Source organism: Pogoniulus pusillus, chromosome 16 (assembly GCF_015220805.1).
Source record: "Pogoniulus pusillus isolate bPogPus1 chromosome 16, bPogPus1.pri, whole genome shotgun sequence".
NCBI lineage: Eukaryota > Metazoa > Chordata > Aves > Piciformes > Lybiidae > Pogoniulus > Pogoniulus pusillus.
In genome coordinates this window covers 20,867,450-20,883,098 of record NC_087279.1, presented here as the reverse complement: position 1 = coordinate 20,883,098, position 15,649 = coordinate 20,867,450, and the positions used below count along the sequence as shown (strand labels likewise).

At 45.6% G+C, this 15,649-nt stretch overlaps 1 protein-coding gene across 7 annotated transcripts in view; it reads left to right on the top strand.

The window, feature by feature from the left end:
• FHIT (fragile histidine triad diadenosine triphosphatase) overlaps positions 1-15,649 on the top strand; it is a 921,710-nt gene that overhangs the window by 801,016 nt on the left and 105,045 nt on the right. The window contains exon 6 of one of the 7 annotated variants that reach the window (XM_064156963.1): positions 1,657-1,967. The exons of the other annotated variants lie outside the window; for them this stretch is intronic. Within the exon in view, the coding sequence (XP_064013033.1) occupies positions 1,657-1,683 (27 nt within the window). The 3' untranslated portion in view covers positions 1,684-1,967. Of the gene's footprint in view, positions 1-1,656; positions 1,968-15,649 lie in introns of those variants that run through there. 7 annotated transcript variants of the gene reach the window in all.

The following is a 15,649-nucleotide window of genomic DNA, read 5'->3' as shown; positions in this document are numbered from 1 at the left end:
CTACAGTTTTATTGAATTGATTCAGCTTTTTGTTCTCATCTCCACCTAAAGGACCAGAGATATCTGATCCTCAGCTGAGTTTGGTTTCATCTTGATGCTTTTCTAACTTCCTCTGCAGTGCATTGCCAGGTTGGCAATGTTTTTGTACATATTAGTAGAAAGGCTCAGGTCATATTCAGAGAAGGCACATGAAAACTGAAAGCTGCTTTGGTTGTGTCACTCTGGTCAGAACAGGACAGAATTGTTTAGTTCTCCTTAGGTTCTGTATAGAAATGCAGTAGTCGAGGTGCAAGAGAACTGGAGCAGCGAGTCTGAGTGCTCTGCAGCTATTTGAGAAAGCACAATGTCATCTGCTGGAAGGTCTAATTGTTATGATTAATGATTAGCATAGGAAAATTTATGTGGAAGGGCACAAGTTACATCTGCTTGCTGAAATGAATGAATTACTGATTTTTCATTTCCTCTTATTTTTAGCGTCTGGTTGAAGAGCAGAAAATGTATGAGTACATATTTGCTATGGCAATATCTCTCAGACTAAAGGCTCTGAATCTTAAAAGCCACTTTTCAGATGCCTGGTCCAAGAAAGTAGGTGGGTGGCAGCACATTTGCTGCTTGCTGAAGTGTAAGCTGAAAATCTCTAACGGGAGAGGACATTTAGGTGCACAAGCGCGTAGAGACCAGACAGCAGTAGGACTGATAAGGTGGCAGGACTGAGCTCAGGCAAGTGGCAAGGAGTGGCTTTCCATCCTGACAGCAGCTGGAGAAGGGTATCTCACCGATGTCCAGCGAAGGGCAACAAAGCTGAGGAGAGGCCTGGAACACAAACCCTATGAGGAGAGGCTGAGGGAGCTGGGGGTGTGCAGCCTGGGAAATAGGAGGCTCAGGGGTGACCTCATTGCCCTCTACAACTACCTGAAGGGAAGCTGTAGCCAGGTGGGGTTGGTCTCTTCTGCCAGGCAACCAGCAACAGAACAAGGGGACACAGTCTCAAGTTGTGCCAGGGGAGGTCTAGACTTGATACTTAGGAGGAAGCTGTTAGCAGAGAGAGTGATTGGCATTGGAATGGGCTGCCCAGGGAGGTGGTGGAGTCACCGTCCCTGGAGGTGTTCAAGCAAAGCCTGGATGAGGCACTTAGTGCCATGGTCTGGTTGATTGTCTAGGGCTGGGTGCTAGGTTGGACTGGATGATCTTGGAGGTCTCTTCCAACCTGGTTGATTCTCTGATTCTGTCATGTGTTGGAGTCTAACAGCACAATCTTTCTTTGTAATATTTGTGCACCATACATACAACTGCCAGATAAGCCTGGTCACGTAGTAAGTGCTTCTTCTAACTGAAAACAAAGAGATTTCATTAAAAAGGAAGAAAAAAAGTTAATTCAAGCTATTGTTGCTAAAGGAAGTTGGACAAAAATGTATTCTGGGAGATAAACTCATGGTGAAACCAGTGTGGTGAGTGAAATTAGTTTGAGAGAGGTGGTTGACAAGATATTGCTGCAATTTGTCTTTAAGATCACACAGAGAGCTGACAGGTTTCTCTAGGTCTTGGTGACATTCATATAAGAAGGTTTCCTAAATCACCAGCTGAAATTTCGGACAGTGAAAGGAATGTCAGAAAGCTTCACCTCCTGACTCATTTCCCATTATCTCTGTTGAACAGCCAAAATCTTCTAAGGAGGAGAGATGAAAAATTATCTTCTGAATGTCCCATATTGCTTCTGATTCCAGAGAGGAGAAGAGAATTCATGTTGAGGATGGTGTTGCAGTAATTAGTTTGAGATGCAACGGGCTGAGAGTAAATCCCAACAAGCAGCAAGCAGGGGATTCACCAGAAGAGCAGCTGGAGGGTGGGACTTCTTTTTTTAGACTATGCAATCAGTGTTGTTCATCAGTGGTTTGCTCCTTGATAATTAGAGTAAGATGGGGTTTTTTGGGTTGTTCTTTAAATAAATAAATAATGCAGAGCAGATTATTCCTGGGAACTCATTTATGGCTGTGTCAGGAGTTAATGTTAGACTCTGAAGATGGTTAACACTTTTGACTGAGATAGCATATGGGGGTGGTTAGTGCCTGATTGAAGGAATGCAGACCACCAGCTTCTGTTCTGTGCATTGGGAGCTGAGGACATCTGTGCTCACACAGGCTCCTTGGAGTCCTGTCCTGTTCCTATTTAAACCAGTGCAGAGATATATTAAGCTTGGCTGGCATTAAACTGGTCTCTTGAATTATAAGTTCCCCAGTGAGTGCAGTGGCATTGCTGATCCCTTTCTTTCTTCTTTATGTAAGTGATGGAACTCCTCATTTTGGGCTCTTGGCATCTCTTCTTTGCTGTCATTGGTACAGAGAAATTTCCTAGGCTTGAGTCTTGACCCTCCTGTTCACTCTGTAGTTCTTGGCAGAAGAGCATATAATCAGACAGTGTGCTGCATGCTGTCAGATTGCACCTTCTCTCTCTTGTGAGAGTCTTGGTGGTGTTTAGAATCATAGAATGGTTTAGGTTGGAAGGAACCTCAAAGCTCATCCAGTTCCAACCCCCTGCCATAGGCAGGGACACCTCCCACTAGAACAGGTCACTCAAGGCCCCATCCAACCTGGCCTTGAACATCTCCTGTGCCAATGTCTCACCACCCTCACTGCAAACAACCCTTTCCTAACATCCAGTTTGAATCTCCCCTCTGCCAGTTTAAACCCATTACTTTTTGTCCTGACATTACAAGACCTTGTCAATAGTCCCTCCCCAGCCTTTCTGTAGGTCCCCTTCAGATACTGGAAGGTCACTCCAAGGTCTCCTGGAAGCCTTCTCTTCTCCAGGCTGCAGAGCCTCAACTCTTGTAGCCTGTCCTCATAACAGAGCTGCTGCAGCCCTCTGAGCATCTTTGTGGCCCTCCTTTATAAACCTATATATAAAATAAAATTTTCAACAGTTAGCTCAGCTTGTCTGGGGCTGAGTGCAATAAGCAAATGTTCCTGTCCTCAAATTTCCATGAAATAAGGCTTTCAGGCAATTGCAGGCACAAAATTTCCCTGCATTTGCATTTTATTTTGCTACAATAAAAATTGAGCAAACAGAAAAACAAAGAAACCCACACCCCTCAGGATCCCCCCAAAAAACTATCCCAGTACCAAACAACCTGAAAACTCAGCAACACCCACCCACCAAAAAGAGAGGTCTTGTTTAGTGGACATCTGTGGTTTCTGATGGCTTTGAGCAAATGCTTGCTGGAAAACCTGGCAACATGCTTGCAAGTGAGGGCTTGGTCCTGTGATGGTCCAAAATAGCCGTTCTGTTGACTAGCAGATTTGATATGCATAAAGATGAGCTACAGTCCAATGCACCTTGGAAGCAGAGATCTAAATCATTGAGAGTTTAAGAAGCAGTTCATGTCCAGAGCAGGGCAACAAAGCTGGTGAGGGGCCTGGAACACAAACCCTATGAGGAGAGGCTGAGGGAGCTGGGGGTGTGCAGCCTGCAGAAGAGGAGGCTCAGGGGGGACCTCATTGCTGTCTACAACTACCTGAAGAAAGGCTGTAGCCAGGTAGGGGTTGGGCTCTTCTGCCAGGCAACCAGCAACAGAACAAGGGGACACAGTCTCAAGTTGTGCCAGGGGAGGTCTAGGCTGGATGTTAGGAGGAAGTTGTTGGCAGAGAGAGTGATTGGCATTGGAATGGGCTGCCCAGGGAGGTGGTGGAGGCACCATCCCTGGAGGTGTTGAAGCAAAGCCTGGCTGAGGCACTTAGTGCCATGGTCTGGTTGATTGTCTAGGGCTGGGTGCTAGGTTGGACTGGATGATCTTGGAGGTCTCTTCCAACCTGCTTGATTCTATGATTCAGTAAGCAGCTTCTTGCTAGAACCTTTGCATTCGCTAAGAGCTTTCTCTAGACTAAACACAGCTCATTTAAGAAGTCTGCTTGAATGCCTTGCAATTTCTCACTTCAGAGTCTGAGAACTACAGCCCTATCTGTGCTGCTATGTCTCCTCATCCTCCCACCTTGAGAGTGTGTGATAGTTAGGGTGTTAGCCCCTCCACACTTAAGAAAATCACCCAGTCTAGACTCAGACAGCTGGAAATTAAGGAATGAAGCTGTCTTTTCAGCTTAGTACAACGTACAAGCAGCTAGACACAAATATATACACTTACAGACAAATTAAGAGTAACACAATGCCCCTCCCAGAAGCAATCCAAGTACCCAGGAGGGCTCCCAACCCCCCTTCCCCTTCCCTCTTTCCCTCCCTTCGGAAATAACCAGATCAACCCACAGATATCTCATGTGATAAATCTGGAGATCTGAAGTGAGATGGTGAAAAAAAAATGACAAAGAAGTGAGAGGAAAAAGGGGTTAGGTGGATTAGAGAGTTAAAGGTAGAGTCAGCCAGAGACCCTCAGCCCAAAGCGAGAGATGAGCAGTGTGTGTGAAGTGCTCCTCTTATCTATGTTTTTGACTAGTTGTCTTTCTTAGCAGAAGAATGAGTGATATAACTTACTGTTGTTTTTCTTTGTTCTCACAGCTAAGGATTTAATTTCTCTCAGTAAAATGTTTCAGTTAGTCTCAAACCAGCCCAGGGTGTGTACAAGGCAAAAAGGAGGGTGAGCTGGAGGCTCATCCACTGGTTTCATTGAGGCAGCAAGGTCAAAGATCAGCCAAGACAGTTCCTTGACTTCAGCTCTCAGGGAGAATTTGGACTCTCTGCCTGATAGGGCTTCTTCCCTGCTTTAGCTGCTGAAGTGTTTATTTCACAGTAAAGGCAGATTTCATCTAATGGCCCTATGAGGAGAGGCTGAGAGAACTGGATGTGTTTAGCCTAGAAAAGAGGAGGCTCAGGGCTGACCTTTTGCCCTCTACAACTACCTGAAGGGAGGCTGTACCCAGGTGGGGTTGGTCTCTTCTCCCAGGCAAGCAGCAACAGAACAAGGGGACACAGTCTCAAGTTGTGCCCAGGGAGGTCTAGGCTGGATGTCAGGAGGAAGTTGTTGGCAGAGAGAGAGATTGGCATTGGAATGGGCTGCCCAGGGAGGTGGTGGAGTTGCTGTCCCTGGAGGTGTTCAGTAAAAGCCTGGCTGAGGCACTTAGTGCCATGATCTGGTTGACTGGATAGGGCTGGGTGCTAGGTTGGAGTGGATGATCTTGAAGGTCTCTTCCAACCTGCTTGATTCTATGATTCTATCTGTATGCCAGAAATGCTGTGACCTTCTTTATAATGTGTATGCTTTACCAAGAATTGAAAGTTAAAGATATTTCAGCACAAAAGTGTAATTTGCTGCATTTCCATGATTTCTCTTCCTCCACACAGCCTTATTAATAGATATCTGACAAAGAAGCAGCAGCAAGTGTGAAAACAGTCCATCTTGCCAGCAGTAAGGTGAACTATCATCAAACCAATATTTTTGTCTGTTTGCTTTTTTCTTTTTTACTTCATTTCTTTTATTGCTGGCATACAACATCAGGAAGAAGATATTTTTAATCTGAGAGAGAAAAAGGCTGAACAAGGCATGTGAAAGCCAGTTGTACCCAAGTGAGTCAGCAGCACCCTGAACTCAAATGAGGTTATAGGCAGATCCTGAGCTTTGCTCACTGTAAGCTTGACAGCCCACGTACAGGAGTTCACTGGCCTTTGCTAATGGGCATTTGGTAATGTCCTGTATCTCTGATAGCCATGACTTTATTTTGTAATGGATTTGAGGTTGCTGTGGCTAAGTCCATACATTGATTTCTTGCTCATAGTGCATAGAATTATTTTTTATGAAGCTTAGCCATGGTTCTTCATTTCTTTATACAGGAACGTTACAGCCATGGCTTTGGAATACCTTAGTCCCTTCTGCCCACTCCTCCTGTGATGATTTGGGTGTCCCAGGCTCCCCCCCCACCTCCACTTTGGAAATCACACAGACTAGACTCAGTGGCTCTGGAAAATGAATGAAGCTTATATTTACAGCTTAGCTCAATAGACAAGCAGATAGTTACAGTATATACAGCTATAGACAGAAATACACAAGGCAAAAGGTAATACAGAAACACAGCAGCCCTCCCAGAAACCTGAGTTCCCAGCAGAGGCTCCCAACCACCCTTCCACCTTCCTCCCACCCCTCCACCTTACCTAAGTCTTTGCCTTATGCTCAAGGTAGCTTGGAGGGTTGGCCAGAGGGCTTAGGAAGCAGATGGATTAGTCACACAGACGTCAGGTTAGGTTAGAGCTGCAGCCCACACAGCCTAGAGAGCAACTCTGTTATCAATATTTATGTTCTTGTTCTTATACATCTCAGCAAGCCTATGAGTGCAGCAGACATCACCATTGCTTCCTTTTCACAGCCTGTAATCTAGTTCTTCTCACCAAAACATTCTAGTTGGGTTCAAACTAGCACACCTCCCTCAATTTCCCCTCCTAAGAAACCCTCCACATGGGAAAGATGGACTGACTTTGTGGTGGGCATCAGATACATAACTTGGCCAGGATTCCCAAAGAAATGAAAATGCTTTTGCAGAACTGCTGCTGCTTTTTTGCCTTTGTGGTGGGCTGGCAACTCTGTAGCATGTCTATGTAGTATTATTTGTCTGCAAGTGCCAGATTGTCTTGTCAGGAAATCAAACCCACACGATATGCTTTCATTGCCAAGAATTATGTAAAGTTCTCTTTGCTTCATTTTATTAGTTAGGGTTTTTTTTTGTTTGTTTGTTTGTTTGTGTTTGTTTTGTTGTTTCTTCCAGAACAAAAGTTCATCCTGCTAGCTTTGCTTTGCCAGGATCTGATGCTCACGCTTCCCTTTCTATTCTGGCAGGATCAGCCTGACTTTGTTTTGCCAAGAACAATGTATGTCACTACTGCCAGGAATCTGACACCACTTCTTTCTCGTGGAGCTGTTTTTTGAGTTGTTTTATTTGCAACAGGTGGGGAATGGTGGTGAATCTTTGGTTCCTGGTCCATGCATTGTGTCCATGGGTGCCACAGAGAACCTGCACATTGCAAGTCTTTACAGGCTCACAGGTTATCAGCGGTTGGAAGGGACCCAAAGAGATCATTGAGTCCAACCCCCCTGCCCGAGCAGGACTCTACAATTTAGCCTAGGTCACAGAGGAACACATCCAGACAGGCCTTGAAAGTCTTCAGGGAAGGAGACTCCACAACCTCCCTGGGGAGCCTGTTCCAGTGCTCTGGGACCCTTACAGTTTCCTCTTGTGTTGAGCTGAAACCTCCTGTGCTGCAGCTTACACCCATTGGTCCTTGTTCTATCCCAGGGAGCAGTGAGCAGAGCCTGTCCCTCAGCCCTCAGATATTTATAAACACTTATCAAATCCCCTCTCAGTCTTCTCTTCTCCAGACTAAGCAGCCCCAGGTCCCTCAGCCTCTTCTCATCAGGCAGTGCTCCAGTCCCTTCATCATCCTCATAGCCCTCCACTGGACTCTCTCCAGCAGATCCCTGTCCCTCTTAAACTGAGGAGCTCAAAACTGAATGCAGTACTTAAGATGAGGTCTCAGCAGGGCAGAGTAGAGGGGCAGGAGAACCTCCCTTGATCTGCTGGACACACTCTTCCTAATACACCCCAGCATCCCATTGGCCTTCTTGGCCACAAGGGCACATTGCTGTCTAATGAGTAACTTAGTATCCACCAGCACTCCCAGGTCCCTCTCCACAGGGCTGCTCTCCAGCAGATCACCTCCCAGCCTGTACCGGTGCAGTTTATTCTTCCTCCCCAGGTGCAGGACTCTGCACTTGTCCTTGCTGAACCTCATTTGGTTCCTCTATGCCCAGCCCTCAGTCTGTCTAAAGTTTGATGGATGGCCACACAGCTTTCAACTGTATCAGTCAAGCCTCCCTGTTTGGTGTCATCAACGAACTTGCTGAGCAGACTCTGTCTGTCTGTCTGTCCCCTCAGTGTCATTGATGAAAATGTTGGACCAGCAACAATCCTTGGGGAATTCCACTGGTTACAGCTCTCCAGCTGGACCTGGCACCATTGATCACCACTCTTTGAGCTCTGTCTTGTAACCAGTTCCTAATCCACCTCACTGTCTGCTCTTATATCCCACACTTCCTGAGCCTATACCTATAAAACTTCAGCTGTATAAAACTGTACCTATAAAACTTCAGCTTGGTTTGGACAGCAATTTAAGGATGTATTTGCTTAGTGTGGTAATTATTTATTTGGCTTGCCTGAGACTCTATTTGTTTCACAAAGATTTTGTTATTAGGAACTCAGTGCTTGTTTCTTTGGTGCCTTTACACTTCAGGGCAAGCATTCTGGTGTACTACAAAGAGAAAGAGATCTTTCCTGGCACTACCTTTCAAAATACTTGCCACAAAAAAGATAGAACTCTTGTGTTAAAAGATGAGGCACTTAGTGCCATGGTCTAGTTGATTGGACAGGGCTGGGTGCTAGGTTGGACTGGATGAGCTTGGAGGTCTCTTCCAACCTGGTTGAGTCTATGGTTCTATGATTCTGTGATGTTGTTTTGCACATCAGAGCATGTTGAATTTAAAGGATATGCAGTGCATGCAATGGAAAATAAAGAGTTAAGGCAGAGATGTTTCCTCTTGCTGTAGCTACCAGGATATCTACCTGCATACCAAAGGAATACCCTCAACTGGAGAAAGTTTAAACAGACTGGACTAGAGCCTTTAAAAAAAACAGAACTGATGTGAACACTTTGTCAGGATGATGGACTGAAAAATACAGCAGGTGTTTTCTGTCTTTTAACATATAAGGCTGTAATGCAGCTTGGACTCTCCCACCTGAGGGGCACATGTGCCAGTTGGCACAAGACTCCCCTCTTGCTTGGCATGGCTGCCTTTCTGGGCCAGCCCTGCTGAAGGAATGTGATTTGCTATGAAAAATGTGTTGATGGGGCTTGACTTAGTGCCACCAGGCAGATTAGCAAATTGCTTCGTCTGCCTCCCGTTGTTTCATCCCAGCCAGCAACATCTAAGCCTTGATGATTTTGCAGGTCTTCATTAAAAATAGCTGTTTCTATATCTGATTACTGAGCCCCATCTGGGGAGAAAGAAGCCTTTCATCTGGGCATTATGAGGCTGTATCTGAGCACTTTGGTTCCATAACACGGTAAACCCAGACTGACTTTCTGTTCAGTTGCTTTTCCAGCCCACCTCCAAGTTCTCTGAGCACATAATATCACTGTATCACAGTATCATCAGGGTTGGAAGAGACCTCACAGATCATCAAGTCCAACCCTTTCCCACAGAGCTCAAGGCCAGACCATGGCACCAAGTGCCACGTCCAATCCTGCCTTGAACAGCTCCAGGGACAGCAACTCCACCACCTCCCCTGGCAGCCCATTCCAGTGTCCAATGACTCTCTCAGTTAGGGCATTTTTTTGTTTGTTTTTGCTGCTCTTTTACTGCTAAATGCAATTTTTGTAATTGGTTACTTAACTCCAGGGTTCATTTTAAATTAATCCAACTTTACACATGCTGCTCCTAACCTTTGCCTATTATCTGGATTGATTTCACTAATTTATCACCCCTGTTTAGTTGTGCATTGCTTATGGAACATTTGAAACTGAGTTGGAGCACACTTGTTACATCAAAGGCAAAGTTTCCTTGCCCAGGGAGGTGGTGGAGTCACTGTCCCTGGAGGTGTTGAAGAAAAGCCTGAGTGAGGCACTTAGTGCCATGGTCTAGTTGACTGGCTAGGGCTGGGTGCTAGGTTGGACTGGATGATCTTGGAGGTCTCTTCCAATCTGGTTGATTCTATGATTCTATATTTATTCAGACAGCCTTTTTCTTGCATGCTCTGGTAGTTCACTGTAAAAACGGCAAATATTGTGCTAGATAAATTCAGATTGTTGTGATTATAGAATAAAAGCAATGGGTAATGCTGTGTTTTTCATTGTTGGGGTGGGGGGTGGGTGTCAAATTCTAAATTTCCCATTGGAATGGCCTGCCCAGGGAGGTGATTGAGTCTCTGTCCCTGGAGGTGTTCAAGAAAAGACTGGATGAGGCACTTGGTTCCATGGTCTAGATGACTGGCTAGGATTGGGTGCTAGGTTGGACTAGATGATCTTGGAGGTCTCTTCCAACCTGATTATTTAAATACCTAACTGGAAGCCAACCTCTTTCACCTAATGTTAGCTCAAATGGTGGTGGCAGTAGTGAAGGTACAGCTGATGATGGGCCTGTGTTTCTTGTTGGTGCCTATTCTGGTGCATCTGGATGTGTCCAGTTTTGCCCCCCTCCTCCCAGTTCAAGAAGGACATAGAACTGCTTGAGAGAGTTCAGTGCAGAGCCAGAAAGATGTTAAAGGGAATGGAACATCATCTTTATGAGAGCCTGAGGGAGCTGGGGCTGTGCTGCTTGGAGGGGAGGAGACTGAGAGGTGATCTCATCAGTATTTATAAATATGTAAAGGTGAGTGCCAGGAGGCTGGAGCCAGGCTCTGCTGGGTGATGCCCACTGACAGGACAAGGGGCAAGGGTGGAATGTGAGACATAGGAATTTTCATGGAAACAGGAGGAGGATTTTTTAACCTATGAGAGTGATTGTTGGGAATGGTAGGACTTTCAGTGCTGTACAGCTGCTTGATCTTGACACACTGGAACATAAGCCCTGGGTTCAGAATGTCTAAGTGGAAAAGTACTGAGTTAAGTAAAATAGAGGGTCAAAATGACCTTAGAGAATGTTGCAACAGATGAAACTAGGTGAAGCATGAACCTGTGGTTTTGTTAATCCTTGCTCATCTAGTTGCTAAGGTACCAGGTATATACTGAGGTCTGTCTTAATGACCAGTTAGGATTTGGCATGATCTTTTAGCTTGTATGTTAAGGTATATAACCAAGTGCTGAAAGTACAATAAATGGAACTCAGCTGCTCCCTGTCTCTCATCGTGGCAGGTGACAGAACAGTGGAACAGGCTGCCCAGGGTTGTTGTGGAGTCTCCTCCTTTGGAGATATTCAAAACCTGCCTGGATGCATTCCTGTGTGATTTCCTATAGGTGGTCCCACTCTGGCAGGGGGAATTGGGCTGGATGAGCTTTGAAGGTCCCATCCAACCTCTGACATTCTGTGATCCTGTTCACCTCCTGAGTCTAAAGACAAACAGTCAGGTAGGGAAAACACAAAAGCCAGTGCAGCATGTCCTGAGCAAGGGCTGTGTCATCAGGTGCCTTCTATACACACAGAGCAAATGGAGATATTTAATGGTGGTGCTGATTTCCCATCTTCCTGTTTTCCCACTAGTGCATTGTACAGAGACCAATCAAATGCATAACATGGGAGTTACAGGCAAATTACTTTCTTAACAGAAAAACTCCTTTGAAAATGTGCTTCTGCTGTAAACAGGCTGCACTTCCATGAGTACAAAGGCAGAAAGAGAAACAGAAACGTTGAAGCATTTCACCAGATACATTTCAAAGCTGTCTTTAAGGGCATGGAAGAAAGCTCCCTTCTGGATGCACAGGAAGGCAACAGCACACAATTATTTTTCGACAGCCCTGGCCAAACTAGTTTTAAATGAATACATGCATACAGTTCTGGGCTTTGGCATGCAAAACATCCTTGTGGGCTATCTCTTGGGTACACACTGGTATTAACATATAACAGGTACTGAAACCAACCTTTTCTCAGCTGGCTAGCTCTTCCACTCATGAGCATGCTGCAAACAACAGAAAAGCAAGTTAAATATTTCTTGGCTATGCAGTAGAGAAGGCAGCCCAGGTTTTCTGCTGAACTCGAGCAGGGAAGGAGGAGTGACAAAAGGATGCAATATACCTTGATAAAGGACAACTCCCATTCCGTCTAAAATGAGGAACAGCCTGGGTTTTTCTCCTAGCTGATCAATTCAGTTCATGTAAAATGCTCTTTTTAAAGAGAAATAAGCCAGTTCCCCTAGGTTCTGCTGTTAATCACATGTAATACACAATGAATTGATTCTGCTCTAGTGTTAGCAGAGATTGCACATAGTTCTTTTGCTTCCAACATGTGGTGCTTTGATGATTTCTCAGAAATTATGATTTTTAATCTCAAATTGAAAGTGTGTCCAGAAATTTAACTAGGCCCAGGCTTGCAGTGTGTAAAATAAAGGATTGAAGCTCTCATAAACCCTTATCCGTGAGTAATTATCTTGTTATGTTAAAGTGGTTCTCCTGAATATTAAAATAATTAGGGCCAACAATCTCAGCAATACTTTCCTCAGATGTTGTAACTGGCAAGGGGTGGGAACTAATTAAATGTATTTATATTGCTGGCTGGCTAAAGAAAAGGATGAGGCACTTGTAATTGCAGATATTTAGCAAGAGCACATATTTACTGCAGAGCATGAACATACAGATGACAGTATTTGGGATGGTCTAATAGCAGGAGACAGTAATCCAAATGCTTCCTCTGGGCATTTCTCACCTCTCGAGAGGAACTTGAGTAAGGGTCTTTGGCAGAGGGAATTTTGTAGGGCACAGTGAGTGCAGTAGCTTAGCAATGGCTCTGGCAGGTCTGGATCTTGCAGGATTGTCGTGGTATGCCTGATAGGTCAAAAATGGGCTTATCCATGTCCTGGCTTGCCCAGGCATGTTGTTCTGCTCTCCCTCCTTTTGCTGTGGAGAGAAGCAACCACAGGAAACAGGACAAAGAACCTGGAGCCACTGAGTTTAAGGACTCTGGCTTGTCCAGACATGTTCCCCTGCTCCCCTTCCTTCTGTGCTGGGGGAAGCAACTGCAGGAAGGGAAAACGGAAGCCCTGGCTTCACCTGATATAGTCAAGCTTGGCTAAGTGCCATTCTGATTGGCTCATCTATGTCCAAGGGTGGCATCCTGGCCTGCATCAGGAACAGTGTGGCCAGTAGGACAAGGGAGGTTATTCTGCCCCTGGACTCAGCACTGATCAGACCACACCTTGAGTACTGTGTCCAGTTCTGGGCCCCTCAATTCAAAAGAGAGATGTTGAGGTGCTGGAATGTGTCCAGAGAATGGCAACAAGGCTGGTGAGGGGCCTGGAACACAAACCCTATGAGGAGAGGCTGAGGGAGCTGGGGGTGTGCAGCCTGCAGAAGAGGAGGCTCAGGGCAGACCTCATTGCTGTCTACAACTACCTGAAGGGACATTGTAACCAGGTGGGGGGTGGACTCTTCTCCCAGGCAACCAGCAACAGAACAAGGGGACACAGTCTCAAGTTGTGCCAGGGAAAGTATAGGCTGGATTTTAGGAGGAAGCTGTTGGCAGAGAGAGTGATTGGCATTGGAATGGGCTGCCCAGGAAGGTGGTGGAGTTGCCATCCCTGGAGGTGTTGAAGCAAAGCCTGGCTGAGGCACTTAGTGCCATGGTCTGGTTGACTGGTTAGGGCTGGGTGCTAGGTTGGACTGGCTGAGCTTGGAGGTCTCTTCCAACCTGGTTGATTCTATGATTTGTCTTGGGCTGTATTGATAAAAAGGGATGAGCAGGTAGCACAGTGTGTGCTGCTGCTTCACTGCATCCTGAACTGTCTGGAAACTCCACTGCCTCAAGCTTACCAGGAACAGGCTCTAAATGCCTGCACGTGGTCAGCCTGCATAGCCAGCATAACATTGTGCCAAGACTGCACATGCATCCTGCCTGCCCTCTGCAAGGCTTCTGCTGAATTGGGTATCAAGAGGAACCAGGTCAGAGATTATGGTATAGACTCCCAGCTTCCTAAGAGGAGAGCCTGAGAAACAACAAAGCCTCTAGTGGCTTTGAGACCATTGACAGCAACCCCTCCAAATGCTTTGGATACTGTCTGATAATATTTTGTGGGTAAATACCTAAAGCCTCTTGTAATTCACTAATTGCCTTTTGCCATAAACACAAAGGAGCTTCCTGTGTCCATCTGGGTGATAAGCAGCATAATTAACTGCAAGAACCTTCTCTTCCAGTACAATGTTTGCATTTGCCACTTTAAGAAATAAGTGCTCTAGTTTTGCCTGTTCCCTGTGTGTAGAGATTTCCAAACCCTGCAGTTTTGAACCTTGTGAATAAGTTTTTCTGGTGAGATTTAATGTTAATAAACAGCTTTCATGGTTATTAACAATCTTCACCTGGATATCACAATTAATACAGATTATTCTTGTTGCATAATTGTGATGGTTTGGGTGTTCCCTGCCCCTCCACTCTTGTGAAAATCACCCAGACTAGACTCAGCTGAGCTGGAAATTAGAATGAAGCTTTATATTTACAGCTTAGCACAATACACAAGCAGGTATTTACAGTATATACAGCTGCAACTTAAAAGTAATACAGAAACACAACAGCCCCCCCAGAAAACAGAGTCCCCAGGAGGGGCTCCCAACCCCCCTTCCACTTCACTTCCACCCCTCTACCTTATCCCAGATTTGCCTTACATTCAATGTGAGTTTGGGGAGTCGGCCAGGGGGGTTAGGAAGCAGAAGGATTAGTTAGACAGTAAGTTAGGGAGAGAAGAGCAGACAGCCAGAGCCAGAGAGGAACTCTGTTATCTATATTTATGTTCTTGGTTTTATACATCTCAGCAAGCCTATGAGTGAAGTAGACATCACCACTGTTTCCTTTTCACAGCCTAGCATCTAATAATTCTCACCAAAATACTCCAGCTAGCTTCAAACTAGCACAATAACTTGGAACAGGGATGAATCCTGAAATGACAGGGATAGCTGTGGGCTGGAGGGAAAAGCCACACTGCTCTTTGCAAAGCCTGTAAGGGGTAAGCTTGTGATGGAAAGGGAGGCAGTCAAGGCAGCCAGCTGGCCCTAAATCTGTGTCTGTGTACCATTATTGGGCTGACAACACCACCCAGTATGCTATATCTCTGGGATCTTGGTCTTCCCTAAGGTCAGCTTACAGCATCAGTCTGCACATCCTTTCCCTCCTTTGTACTTCTGGTTACTTATTCTTATTTCAAAAGTGTTTCTTCCTTTTTATTTTTGTTCATAGGAAAGACTTCAGAAAAAAATCACTATGAAACTGGCTACTGCCTGACCTCTCAAGTAATCAATTTTGGATTCAGCCCCCTATAACTGTTTGACATTTCAGGGTCAGCAGAACAACTTTCTGACAGATTGAAAAGCTGTGTTTCTGGGCCCAGGTTAGATTAGAGGAAAACTAGACCAAATAAAATGAGACTTCAAAGCATCTCACTTCCATTTCACTGCTGTTGGAAAAGGCAGTAAAGGAAGTACAGGCTGGATGTTAGGAGGAAGTTCTTCACAGAGAGAGTGATTTGCCATTGGAATTGGCTGCCAAGGGAGGTGGTGGAGTCTCCATCCTTGGAGGTGTTCAAGAGAAGCCTGGCTGAGGCACTTAGTGCCATGGTCTGGTTGACTGGCTAGGGCTGGGTGCTAGGTTGGACTGGATGCTCTTGGAGGTCTCTTCCAACCTGGTTGATTCTATGATTCTATGACATAAACCTTGCCTCTATCACTGCTTTCCCATCTCCCCTTCTCCATGTGTGGTTCCCCCTCCTTTTTGGGGGTAATTCCAAGCACAATTGTTACTCAGGCTGGAGCAACCCAGCATAGGGTGGACCAATCATAGCTCCTCTCCAAAGCACCCCTAAAAATGCACGTGAGGGATAGTCCTCTTGGAGCAGTGGGACATGAAAGCAGAAAGATGCATCCTCCACCCCAAACCTTTGCTTCTTTCTCTCCTCTTCCTGCACCTTCCTCCACTTCCTTCCCTTCTCCTCTCTTCTACCCCTCCTTCTCTCTTCTACCCCTCCAGCTTTGT